Source organism: Belonocnema kinseyi, chromosome 8 (assembly GCF_010883055.1).
Source record: "Belonocnema kinseyi isolate 2016_QV_RU_SX_M_011 chromosome 8, B_treatae_v1, whole genome shotgun sequence".
Classification (NCBI taxonomy): Eukaryota; Metazoa; Arthropoda; class Insecta; order Hymenoptera; family Cynipidae; genus Belonocnema; species Belonocnema kinseyi.
Genome location: NC_046664.1, coordinates 90,444,582 through 90,459,295, shown reverse-complemented (window position 1 = coordinate 90,459,295; position 14,714 = coordinate 90,444,582). Strand labels below are relative to the sequence as shown.

Below are 14,714 nucleotides of genomic sequence, written 5' to 3'. Positions count from 1 at the left end.
TGAATTCCATCAAGTGGAAAATTACTTATATTTCATAGTTGAAAATAAGATTTCGAAAGTTTTGAATTTGTATTGATTCCATTTTCAAAACTCTAATCTACAGAATTACAATATTTAACGTTTTGAACATTTCTTTTTTCTAAATTTCAATCTGAATCTTTTAAAAATTCCATGAGATTTCAAAAGATTTTTAAGGACTTTAAATACTTGAGGATGTTTTAAAAGATGTCAAGGAATTTTAAATTTATTTTTATAATTCAAAGGAGTTTCAAATAATTTTAACAATTTTAGCAGAGTTATTTAAAACAATTTCAAAGTATGGTAGAAATCTTTTTGAAGGTTTGAAATACTTGAGAGTATTTTAAAAGGTTCCAAGGAATTTTTTTTTGATTACAGTAATTTAATATGAGATTTTAAAGGATTTGAAATATTGCATGACATTTTTTAAATTTCAAGGAATTTTCAAGAGCTTTAAAAAATTTTAAAAGATTTCAACAGATTGTCAATAATTGAGGATGTTTTAAAAGATGTCAAGGAATTTTCATTTTATTTTTATAATTTTAAGGAATTTCAAAGAATTTTATAGTACTTTAAAAATCTTAAGAAAGAGGTCAAGGTAGGTCAATATATTTTGAAGGTATTGCAATATTTGAGAGTATTTCAAAATGTTGCAAGGAATCTTCAATTGATTACGGTAATTTAATATGAGATTTTGAAAGATTTATTATATTTTAGGATATTTGAGTAGATTCCAAGGAATTCTCAATTTGATTTCAATAATGTAGTATCAGATTGTAAAAGATTTGAAATATTTTAGGGTTTTTTTTAAACTTTCAAGGAATTTTCAAGAGATTTCAAAAGATTTGAAAGAATTTTAAATATTTAAAGATGTTTAAAAAGATGTCAATGAATTTTCAATTCATCTTTATAATTTAAAGGAATTTCAAAGAATTTGAACAATTATAGCAGGGTTGTTAAAAAAAACTCCAAAGTACCTTAGAAATCTTGAAAAGATGTCAAGGTGTTTTAAAATATTTTGATGGCTTCGAAATACTTGAGAGTATTTTAAAAGGTTCCAAGGAATTCTCAATTGATTACAGTAATTTAATATGAGATTTCAAAGGATTTGATATATCTTAGGATATTTTAATAGATTCCAAGGAATTGTCCATTGATTTTAATAGTTTAGTATGAGATTTTAAAGGATTTAAAATATTTTAGGATGTTTTAAAACATTCCAAACATTTTCAATTAATTTCAATAATTTAAAGCAATACCAAAGAATTTTAATTATTTTCAACTTTTCAGGTTGAAATTGGAACTGCTTTGTTAAAAATTTAGTTTTTTTTTGGTTGATGTATCAATTTAGTTGCAAAAATTTGTTTTCTGAAAATTTAACTATTTTGTAGACAATTTTTGTTTGTTTTTGTTTAAAAATTAATTTCTTTTAACTACAAGAAAATAATTCTTTTTTGTCGAAAAATTAACTGTGATTGAACATTAATTTTTGTATAGAAAAGTAGACTTGGTGGAAAATAAATTTCTTTTGTGCAAAGTTCATATATTTTATTGAAAATTCCGTTTTTTTTAGTATACAATTCAGCCCTTTGGATAAAAATTAAAAATTTTGTTTAAAAATTTAGCTATTTTGTTGAAAACAATTGCAACTATTTTTTTAAATTTATGTATTTTATTCAAAATCTTAGTTTTTGTTTGCAGAAAACGAATTGTTTTAGTTGAACTATTTATATTTAAAAATAGTCAAATAGTTATTAATATTAATATAATATTTTATAATTATAATATTAACATCAATAATATATATAGAAGTAATAATATCCATATTATATACACCTGAAAAACATAACCTCAAAATCGACTCGTGCATGAAATTAAGAATAACGCGAAACATTAAAATCGCTAATTTCTTTAATTTCTTTCTAATGGGGATCGAGATATAAATAGAAGACCACCGAAGTCTTTCGAAACTTTCAGATCAGCAACAAAGATATCTTTGTGGTAACCATAGACATAGGAAACACGGGACTAGGCATGCCAATCCATCATAACCTTGGCGAGCTGGCTTGAATCCACGGGAGGGGGAGAATTCCATGAGTGGGGAGAGCCGCCATTTTATGATGTGCCATTTTTTTATTATACTCACGAGCATTGAGCAGAAACTTAATTGGTAAATCATTTCAGAAATTGATAACTTTCCTCATTTACCGAAGCGCAACTTGCGTGTTCAAAGTACCTCTTAGATAATCCGCTAACAGGGCGCAGTTATCAGCGCATGTTTTTCACATTCTCTTATTCCATTATCTCGGCTATCTCCCACCTCATCTCTGCTTTTTCATACACGCACGACCATCTTTCGAACACATTTTACCACTGTGCACAAACTATGCCTTATTAGGTGAAATTACATTTTGGTCAAAGGAACTTCTGGTGAAGTGGATACCACCTTCTGAAATATAAAGTTGATATTTCTTCAAGTTTATATTTCAGAAAAAGGACATAGAGACACTTCAGCAATATTTTTACCATATTTCCTGTAATATTGCGGATATTGCAGGAAATATGGTATAAATATTGAGGGAACATTCGGTGTTACTAGAGATTGGGTTTAAACGCCTAAGTCTGGCAGTAAATGTACAGTTACCGCAGTCAAAACCAAAGATATTACAATATCTTTGACTTGATTATAGCACGAGCGTTTTTTTGCCGACAAACTACAAGAAAATATAAACATGTGGGCGCTGCTATGTTTGTCGCGGGACATAAAAAAATGGCGAACCTCCCCCCTCACTGGTCACTGCTTCAACCCCGCAATGGCATGCCCAAAGGCATGCCCCTGTCTGCCTGTTCCATGATTCACTGAAATATATATATATATATATATATCATATATATGTGAGCGCGTGTTTCCTATGTCATGTTTGCCACGGACTCCGGTAACTGACTCGGTTTGCCTTTGCTCTGTGAAGAAGCCAATTGTAATTGTTGCGCATTCTTGACATAGAAATTTCAAGGCGTAGCACCATCGCAATTTGCTAAATAACTCATTCGGGAAATTGTACTTCAAGAATTTTCTCTGAAGATAAATTGATAGAAAAGGTTAGTAGTGTAATTTCAATATATACATTTTTAGCTTTAAAATAAAAAAAGCAAATAGTTTATTTCACGAAACACGCACGAGCCGGCTTCTGGTGACGCTAGCAGAATCGACTGCTTTTTATATCGAAAAATTACCTCTGCGAAATAAATAATATATTTCGCAGGATTTGCGATTTATTGGAAATCTTATTTTTTCGTCAATTTTCCTGTTTTTTCAAACGTGCATTAAAAATGCAATTCGTAACCAAATTAAAAGTTTAATTGCTGAATTTATTCATTTCGGCAAGTTTCGGTGAGTAGTTTTAGGGAAATTATTATATTATGTACACTTATGTAAAAAAAGAGAAGACATTCAAAGATGTTTGATATATTTTTGTAAATATTTTTAAGTTTAAATATATTTTTAATTTTGCAAAATTTAATAAATCCCTTAAAATCTTCTAGATACTTTTTTGAAAAATTTGGAACTGCATGAATTATATTGGAACTTTTCTGTTTGAAATCTTCAAAAATTTACATTTTATTCGAAAATTGTTGAGTTTTTTTATTAGACCTGAAATTTCAAAACTTCTATTTTGCAGAATCGAAAATTCTTGCTGTGAAATGCCCTTTTTCAATTTTCTCTTCAAATTCATTTTTCGAAATCAAAAATCAAATGAAATGTTCCCAGGACGTTTAAGATTTTTTTTCTGGTTTCAACCCTGATTAAGGGCATGTGATACTTACAGTTTCCCCGGCTTTTTTGCCACAAAAATGAAAATTTGTAAAAACTGAATTCGGAGATGCTATAAAATATCATAACGGACGTCACCGGACTCTTTTTTGAGGGATAATAACAAAAAAAATTATTGTGCTAAATAAAAATTTTATGCATATGCATTATTTTGAGGTTACGTCGTTTTTCGTCTGCCTTTCCGATAATCTGGAAATTATTTATGAAATAAACTTTTTTGGTTGTCTGCAAACAAGGTTAGTTCCAGGAGATTAGTACTATGTTTATTTGTAAGTCCAAAGTTTTCGTCCAAAAATATTGTGTAGTTTGGAAGTAACGCTCGGGTGAATTGTAACACACATAACCTCGAAATATACACGCACGTTAGCAATATCAACAGTTTTTGAGAAAAAACGCAAAAAAAGTGTGCGGGGACGTCCGTTAGCATGTTCGGTATCATTTCCCAAATTTTTAAGACAAAATATTTATTATTCTAGAAGAAAAGCCGTTCATATAGTTTTAATTTGTTTCCCTTCCTAAAATCTATAAAATTATACCCTTGCCAAATGTTTATTTATTTGATTGAACAGTTTTTTCCAAAGAGAAAGAAAAAATCAACTGAAATATAATTTAGTTTAAAGAACTTTAATACATGTATTATTTTTAAAAACGTCCGTTTTTTATCGACTATGCAAAGAATATGTTCCATGAGATTATTAATGTTCCTGAGCTTCAAACAAATAAAAAATTTGGCTTTATCTCTAAAATTGAAGAAATTTCATTGTTAGATTTCAAAATCTCATTTTTCTCGAAAACGAAGAAAAATAGGAATAGTTAAAAGCTGTTGCCCTTCCTGAAATCTATGTATTTATTTATATAAAAAAATAAAATATATATATCACATAGGTTTAGCTTTGACCGATTTTTCGTTGGAAATATTTGTTAAAGTACACAAGATTTTCTTCGTTTTCGAGAAAAATGAGATTTTTCATTGCTAAAAATGAAACTATTATCTCAAAAACACGTAGAACGATTTGTTTCTTACTTGGGTCAATATAACCGGGGCATCCCCGAAACACGTGCGTGAGAGAAACTGGATGTCCAAATACTTTTGGGATGTACTTAATCGAGGATAGCTGAAAACTTCAAAATTCTTGAAGAAACTTCTTTTTTATTTAAATCTTCAAAAATCTACTTTTTTACAACCCTTTTTAAAATCTGCCCAAGATTTTAATTATTTACGAATCATTGTAAAATTTCGAAATATACTATGGAATAATTCAGTTTTCCTTCAAATTTTCAAATCTTGTAAATTAAAAAAATTCTTTAATTTATCTTCTTATTACCGGTACCGACAATTTTCTTCGACAGTATCTACACTTCGTAAATTAAGATATTTTAAGTTTTTGTCCATAATTTTATTTTTCTTATGTCTTTAAAACAAACAATCAGTAAATTTCACTGCATATTATTTTATATTAAATCGTGCAATTTTGAACGCAGTTCAAACTACTATTCTTTAAAATTGCCACGATCCCAATTTGAAATTGCACTTAATTATTATTGCAATTTTATCAGTTTTTTAATTGAAAATTGTTCACTTGCTGAGTTTGAAACCATTACAGTGTTGAGTATTCGAAAACTCAGTATAGGAACCTCGTATCATATCAGATAACACATTTTTTTCCTGATAAAACACCACCATCACCACCATCTACTGTTAAAAAAATTAAAAAAACATTGATAAATAAAAATGGTTTTATCACTTCTAATAAAAACTGGGAAAACTCCAGGAATTTAAAATCATTTTTGGATTCGACGTTTCAAAATACCGAAAGTTTTCCTTACGTAAACAAAAAAAAACCATTAAAAAAATATATAAGTTTCTATTGAGAGATCATGAAAGGTCATCAAAGGTTTCTACACAGATATTTTGAAGCGACACAAAACAGGCCTCACAGGCTGGTTCCTATATCTATTTGAATAAATTATCTCGTGTGTCAACATACCTATTAGTAAAGACTTATTTCAGGGTAGTTTGAAAGATTACAAGAAGTTTGTATTTCAATAATTTGAAGGTATTTCTACAATTTCAGGGTATTTTTAACACTTCTTAGGCATTTAAAAAAGCTTTGGATTTGAAATATTTTAGGAAATTTTAAAATAGTCCAAAGAATGATGTATTAATTTGATTAATTTGAAGCGATTTTAAAGGGTTTGAAATATTTTAGAATGAAGAATTTTCTATTTTTGAAAATATGTATTACGAGGATTTCAATGATTTTAAGGGTTTTTGGCAACTCGCAAGGTAGTTTAATAAATTTTCCAGAATTTCAGAAAATATCACAAGATTTGATAGAATTTCGCGCAATTAAATCAATTTTATTCGATTTTAAAGAATTTATCCAAGAAAATTGTTTATTGTTTGGAAGTCAACCTGAATTATTATTAAAATATCCTGATTTTTAAAAATTCTTTAAATTTTTCTAATTCACCTGATTTCATCTAAATTGACTCAATTCTACTTAATTTAATGGATTTTATTGAATTTTTAAAAGTTTTTATTGAATTGATTCTGAGGATCAATAATTGATGAAATGATCAAAGGATTTTAAATATTTTGAAGTATTTTTTCAAATTCCTTTGTTTCTTCAAGAACATAAACAAATTTCAGGAGATTCCAAAAGATTTTAAAGGTTTTTCAAATATGTTGGTCTATTTGAAGATTACAAGTAGATTTTTAATTGATTCGAATAATTTAATAGGATTGAAAGGGATTTGCAATACTGTAGGATTAGTGATGCCGTCGAGCGCTCTTTCCCGATATCGACACGATCCCGAGTCGATCCCAGCCTCCAGTATCAGGTTTTCATCGTGTGGTTTTAGCTCGACTCGACTTTGGATCGGGAAGTCAAGATATCGGCTCGGGATCGTGTCGGGTTTTCGATCCTCCTTCGGCAGATGTGCTTTTCTCACTTGAACCTAGCGGAGAGGAAAATTCTTCATTGAGTTGACGTCCTTCCTTCCCACTGACTCCTCCAAAGCCTGGTTGAACCGGTTATGACTACAGTGAAAATCCTGAAATATGAAAATTTGTACTTTGGCTTAGAATTAAATCATTCGAAACATGGAAGTGCGATTATGCCGATTATAGAAACTATTTTTTATATATATATTTTAGTATGTTGCAATATTGGACTGTTTATTTAAAAGGAGCAAATATTAATCAGATATTGAAAAATGAATAACTTACAGCTGAATTGTCGTAAATAGATTGCATTCTACTGATTCTTCAAAATTTCAGTGTGCAAATTTTTGGAAAAATAGTCGAACTAAAGACGAAAAATGTTGACAAACAGACGATATTGTCGGAAGACTCTCGAATTTTCAACGAGGAAAATGAATTTTCTACCACAAATAATAAATTTTAAATCCAAAAGAATAATTTTTAACAAAATAGTGAAATTTTCTATCAATTATATGAATTTTGAAGAATTTAGAGATACTTTACTTCCTACAGTTGCATCTACAAACCAAATATCTACGATAAATTCTAAATAAAAACGTCAATAGTTGAATTTTCAATAGAAAATGGAATGGTTAAATTGTTACTTAAAAAAGTCATATTTAACCTGAAAAAGAGTTTTCAACAAAATATTTAAGCCCCTCAACCAATCAACTGAAACTTTAGCCATGTAGTACAACATTCAATTAAATACATTAATTTTATGCATAAGAACTTAAGAAAACTCATTTTTCACCAAATACATGAATTTTTAGAGAAAGAGGTAAATTTTCAATCAAGAAGATAAGTTTCCTACCAGAAATGAAAGAGTTAGATTTTCAATTAAAAAATTAATTTTCTACTTCAAAAAGAACGATCTTAAAAAAAATGTTGGATTTGTAATTCGAGAAATTACTTTTCAAATAAAATGATGAACCTTGAACGGCAATAATTACATTTTTAAAAATAAAATAAATTTTCAACCAAGAAGAACGTTTTTTTTTTAATTAATAGTTGAATTTGTCAAAAATAAAATGAACTTACAATAATTTACCTTAACTTTAAAGCAAGAAGTTGAATTTTCAACCAAAACACCTCATTTTACTCCAAAAAGAAAAAATTTTCAGAAACGATATGAATTATCAAAAATAAAGTTAAATTCGCAGCGAATGTTTATTCGAAAATCAAAAAGTTCAATATGTTAGAAACGTTATTATTTAACCAAAAACACAAATCATGAAGAGAATAGTTTCAATTTTTAAACAGAAAAATTAATTTTCATTTAATTATATAGTTAAATTTTCAACTGAAATATAGATAAATTTGCAACTAGAAACCTGCAGTTAACTTTTCATTTAAGAAAATTAATTATCAAACGATAAAACGTGCTTTCAAGAATGAAGTTAAATTTTCAACAAAAAATCAATTTCCAAACCAAGGTAGTTGAAATTTCCAATGAAGAAACAAACTTTTGCATTCAATGATGACTCTTTAACGTGAATACTTGAATGTTCAGTTGTGAAACACATTTCTACCTCAAATAAACGGGTTTTCAACCAAATAGTTACATGTTTTATCAATATTATTATTATTTATAAGAATTATTTTTGAGAGAATACTTCACTGATTACTGTTCTCTTGCCTTTGTTTTTTTTATAAAAAATTAAATTTTTATCAACAAATGATACTTTAATTCCCGGGGAAAAAATCATTTCTAATTTTCTAATTTTTTTGAACGTATATAAAAGTTCGTAAATTCCATGAATTTTTTATTGTTTTTCAAAGTGTTAGAAATAAAATTTAAGTTGATTGATTCTTTTAGAAGAGATGTTAAAGAATACCCAAAAAACTTCTTTACAAAAATATCAAAAATTAAACTTTTTACAACAGTACAAAAACGTTGGGATCCAAAAGACCCAAACTGTCAGCTACGTTATTTTTTGGAGGTGTGTCATTTAAGCGCTAAACTCTAGAATTTTCGATCAGAAACATGGATTTCCAACCTAGTATTTGTATTTTTAATTTCGCTGAAAAAGCTTAATTTTCAATTCAAAACGGAGTAGTTTAAATTTTAGTTTCAAAAATTAAATTACGACTACACAGGTAAATTAAAATAGTTTAATTCTCTGAAATGTTCTATTCATATACATTTCTTTTATTGTTTACTTTGCATTACCTCAAATGAAAAGAACTTTCTTCTTCAGGAGACAGAACTTCCAATTTACAACTGCAATGAGCATGAACAATGTTTGTGGACCAACAAAAAAAAAGAATAAAAATGACCTGGACTTTTTGCTTACTGTTTAATTTTTAATTAACGAAATGCGAAAAAAATGTCCTGTAAGTTTGAATTTTTTGAAAAAAGTGCAAAATAATACGACATGCTTAACGCCTTGACCTGGTGACTATCTGACTAGTTTCTTTAAAAATTTATTTGTTTATTTAATTTGTTTTTAAAATTAATAAATGTTAATGCATATCTTAATTTTTTGAATATATTTTAAGCAAGATTATATGAAAATACGATTTAATTTTTCTTAAAAACGCCGAAAATGTGCATTTGTTTGTATAATTTGTTCTTAAAATTAACAAATGTTAATGCATAACTAAATTTTTTGAATAGAATTTGAGGAAGATCAGATGAAAACACGATTTATTTTTGCTTGAAAACGCCGAGAATATGCATTTGTTTATTTAATTTGTTCTTAAAATTAACAAATGTTAATGCATAACTACATATGTTGAATATAATTTGAGCAAGATCAGATGAAAACACGATTTATTTTTGCTTGAAAACGCCGAGATTATGCATTTGTATATTGAATTTGTTTTTCAAATTAACAAATGTTAATTCATAACTAAATTTAAGAATATGATTTGAGCAGGCTCGTTTTAAAAAAACGATTTATTATTGCTTGAAAACGCCGAAAATGTGCATTTCTTTATGTATAATTTGTTATTAAAATAAAAAAATTTATTTATAGCAAAATGTTTCCATTGAATGTCATTCGAAATATAATTTCAGCAAGGTCCAAAAAAAAACGATTTATTTTTGCTTGAAAAAGTACAAAATGTGCATTTGTTTATATAATTTGTCTTATCAAATAAACAAATATCAGTGGATAGTATCATTTTTACGGATAATATAATCGGCGATATCATTATAATAAGAGTACAAGAAAAAAGATTTTTTGCTGTCTATCAAGTTCTGTGATGTACATTTGTTCATAGAATTTGTTTATAGAAGTAATTATTAACATTTAATTCTCAATTTTGATGGGCACGTATCATGCAAACAATAAAAGCAAGCAATTGTACACCAGGAATATACTTTAAGAACAAATATGCTTAATGTAGATTATTTGTTATTAAAATTTGCTAATAACAATAACCTTCGGAAGATAACATTTTTTTTCTTATACCGCTTTGCATGGAATCAAAGTGATCTGAAGTATAAAAACAATTGTTTTTACGGGAATGAAACATGAAATGCAAAAATTCAACACCTTTCGTTATTTGCATTAAAATAAAAATTAAATGAACAAAAAAAAAAACAAATCCACTCTCAACGAGCTGATATATCGACTTTCCGAGCCAAAGCCGAGCCGAGAGAAAACCGAGCACGGGTATCGGAATCCCGATCCCGACCCGAGACAAAATCGACGCGATCCCGACCCGATCACGAGACAGGATATTTTAAAAGATTCCCAGGCATTTTCAAAATTTCTCTAAGCTCATCTCGAAGTTACTGAATTCAATGAAGTTTTTTTTCTTCATATTTTTAGATTAATCAATAGCATTTTTTTCACTTTGTTGTCAATTCATTTGAATTCATATGAATCATCTTAAATTGTTCTAAAGTCTTATGAATTTATCCTAAATTGGTTACCCTGTGCGAAAAAAGTACCCTTTGATCCCTATAATTTATACCATGGGGACTATGAGGCCTGAGACTATATTCCCAAAATCAAAAAATGTTCCTCATATGAACAAGGTGAATAGTTTTGTTTAAAAATTAAACAATAGTTTTGGTATTTCATCTAAGGTCATTAAAGGTTCTTCAATAGACAATATTTGCCTCAACAATCTTTAAATGGGAGTGACAAAAGAGGCCTTATATTATTTTTGGGGTTCGCTCTAGAATCCAGAATGCTTCAGAAACAATTTCCAAGAAAAATTAACCCTTCATCTGTAGTCGGGCTAAAACGGTTTCAGTTAATAATTTTCTAAAACGGGAAATGTCGCCGTTATATATCTCCGCCTAAAAAAAGTTATTTAATAAATTCCCAAGTTTGGCGATCCCTATTAGTTCCAGTCCCGGAGTGGACACGAAAGACCCACCTTTACGGACGGCGTGTACCAAACTTGCAGTATAGTGACTTTTTAAAATCAAATGTGTGCCTTTTTTAACCGTCAAAATTTAAGTATTTAATTTTAAATAAATAAAGCGGACCAATTTTTTCTTAGAATTGTATTATTAGCCTTCAATTTGCGTTTTTTAAGTTCGTTATCTTCATTTTTCTTAATGTTGCAATTTTTTGTGTAAATCACTGCATTCCTACTGAGTTGCTTAATTTATTCAACGAAAAATATATAAAAAATTTATTTTTCTACCATTTTATGTTTGAGATGTCAAGTTGAAGGTTTCCAACATTGGCATGCGTTTTTTAATGAATTTTTTGACTGTCAATAGGGCGAAAAAACGGCCGGACGTCAAATACCCATCTTTACTGACGAAATGTGCCGAAAAAACGTTTACAGACAAAGGGTTAAAGTCATTCTTAGAGCCGTTTTTTATTTTTGATCTTTTTAATGACAATTATTTAAATAGTTTGAAAAAAAAGATTTATTTTCGAAATGAGTTATGTTTAAAGCACAAAAATGATATTTTTCATAATTTTTAATATACTTAACTTTATACCAACGTAAAAACTACGTTTTTACTAAAAAAAAAAAAGAGCTTAAACTTTTAGAACTCAAAAAATAATAGCAATCAACATTTACTTTGACTTAAAAACTTGAATTATACTTTATTAAAAAACAAAAGTATTTGATCAGAATAGCAGTTATAATCGATTGGTGTGTATGTGAAAAATTAAAGTTTGTATTGTAGTATGTTTATAGTGATGATACTATAAGAATTTATTGGCCTAGTAAATCATTTATTTAAGCATATGTCAAACAAATTTGAGAAAGAAAGTTTTGAGTGGGTCAAAAAGTGTAATGTTTCTCCAGATATTTTTAATGGTAGCTCATATTTTGCAGAAAACGCTTATAAAACTCTCTTAAATAAAGTTCATATCTTGCAATCCAACAATAATGTAGGGTGTGTAAAATATGTTCAGTGTTTTCAAGACTTTCACGATGTTGTTAATTCATGTTTTACTGTTACACTAAATCCTAAATTTAACATTTATATTGAAAAATGTTATAAAAGTTTTCTAGATTTAGGAATCAGTGTCATACCAAAAGTGCATGCGTTTATCTATCGTGCAGGATGTTTTTGCAAAAAGAAATAGCGAGGTCTTGAATACTGTAGCGAGCAGTCAATGGAATGTAGATTAAAAAAATTGCCACAAATGCAAGGTTAAAAAAGTAATGATAATTTTTTCAATAATTTAAGGCTGTACAAGAATATAATAGTCAATATGCTTAGTCTTCATTTTTTGAGCATATTACTTCTAAACTTCATTGCTATATAATTTTTGGTGACAGTTTTTTTTTACGTTGATATAAAGTTAGGTACATTAAAAATTACGTAAAAATTCACTTATTATACAAAATTTATATCAAAAAGAATAATAAATATCACTTTTGTACTTTAAATTAAATTTTTGTCTTAAAAATTTTAAGAAATTTCTAAGGGTTTTAATCGTTTTAATGAATTTTAATATTTTAATGGATTTCAAAGAATGTTTCGCAAGACTCTGGATTTCGTAGGGTTTCGAAGATTTGAAGAGATTTTAAAATAACTTCTTATTAATTTATCCTAAATTCTGTTAAATTCTTGTATATTCACTCGATTCTGGACAATTCAATTAATATTTCTATATTTTTGAATAGATTTTAATTCACTTGATTGCTATTCTTTTGAATTTAACTTTAATTATTTTGTAGTCATTAGTCACTTCTTGTGTTAGAAATTGGTAAGGTTTCAAAGATTTAAAGATATTTGCATTTTTGGGGGGGAATTTACCCTAAATTCTTTTAAATTCTTTGGAATCATCTTTAATTTTTAAATTTAATTAAATCCTTATAAATTCACTCAATTCTAATTGATGTAATATCCAATGATTTAAATTTGTTTTAAAGTTTATATTTAATTGATCCTGAAGTTTATTGACCCCATCTTGAATTCTTAGTCATTTCATTAAATTATTGGAATTCCCTTGTATTTTTGCAAGCTTATTTCAAAGTTACTGAATTCAATGAAGTTTTTTTAAATCTTTAAATTGTTACAAATTCATTTTTTTTGTAATTCACCTCGATTTTTTATGAATTTCATGGAATTCTTCTCTTATATCTTAAATTTCTCTAAATTCATTCCAATTTTCCGGAAATCAATGTTTTTTTGTTTGTTGATTTTTAAAATTTTTTCCAATTAATTTGAATTCTTTTGAATGTAACTTGAATAGATTTAAAATCTTCTGAATTTAATATGTATTTGTTACTCTTTCAGCGTAACAAAGTACCCTACGAACGTGACAAAAAGTACCCTTTGGTCCCTATGTTTTATCCCATGGGGACTGTGAGGTCTGATGGAAGATTCGTCAATAAATCATTCCACCTGCCTGTATGACGCGAACAAATAATATATTTGATACAGTGCATTAGTATCCCTAAATAATCAAAAAAGTATTTATCATATAAGCTATTCGTCAAAATTGTATGATCATAGCTGATTTACTTTTCGGGATACTTTTTAGGATACTTTTTGCGTTCCTGGGGTCAAATTATTTCGAAATAATGGTCAAAAACGTATATTTAGAAGTTTACATGATTTAAAAAAACTCCATCTATGTGGAAGCAAAAGAATTGATGTATTTTGCATATTACTACTATTATTTTATGATTTTCAGCAAAATGCCTAACTACAAGTTGACCTACTTCCCTGTAAAGGCTTTGGGAGAGCCAATCCGTTTTATCTTGAGCTATGCTAAAATCGAATTCGAGGATGACCGTTTTGCGCGAGAAGACTGGCCAAAACTGAAAGACCGTAAGTATAAAAAAATATATTTCTTTGATTGAAAAAAATAACATAAAAATAAAATAAATATTTGATTAAGATAATGCTGAAGGTTGAAATATGTAAGATTATAAATGGATTATGGATTACTTTTAACAACAGTTGCAATTTATAAATTCGAGTTTCACTTGTCTCGAATATAATTGAATCGAAGAGTATAGGAATAATAACTATTGTTCAAGACATTGTTTTTGATCGAAGGAATCGATGAATGAACAATGAAAGGAAACTTTGGTGTTAAAGATTACACAGGCCAACAATTCTCAGAATCAGAGACCAGACCTACTATACCCGAAGGTTTTTGCTGCGCTGAATCCGAATCTGACCTCAGAAAAATTCCATCACCCTCAGTTTTCGAGATATTCTAACCTAGAAGGGTCAAAAACCCGTTATTTTGATATGTTCGAGGCCCCGTAACATCGCGAAATTTTTTTTTTTTCACAAACTGACAATGGCATCGTAAAGAACTACTCTTTATCTTCAAAATGCGATGCCTAACTTTTTGATATGATTTTTCATAGCCGAGATATGGTGGATTCAAATATGAAAAATTTCACCCCCAAGCCCGGTAATGATAATGTATACCCGGTATACCCGGTATACCCGGTATATAATGTATACCCGGTATGATAATG

At 28.2% G+C, this 14,714-nt stretch overlaps 1 protein-coding gene across 1 annotated transcript in view; it reads left to right on the top strand.

The window, feature by feature from the left end:
• Positions 1-2,863: 2,863 nt before the first annotated feature.
• Positions 2,864-14,714, top strand: part of LOC117178598 — a 27,502-nt gene continuing 15,651 nt past the window's right edge. The window contains exons 1-2 of the mRNA XM_033370023.1: positions 2,864-3,117; positions 13,913-14,049. Coding sequence (XP_033225914.1) covers positions 13,917-14,049 — 133 coding nt within the window. The 5' untranslated portion in view covers positions 2,864-3,117; positions 13,913-13,916. The remainder of the gene's footprint in view (positions 3,118-13,912; positions 14,050-14,714) is intronic.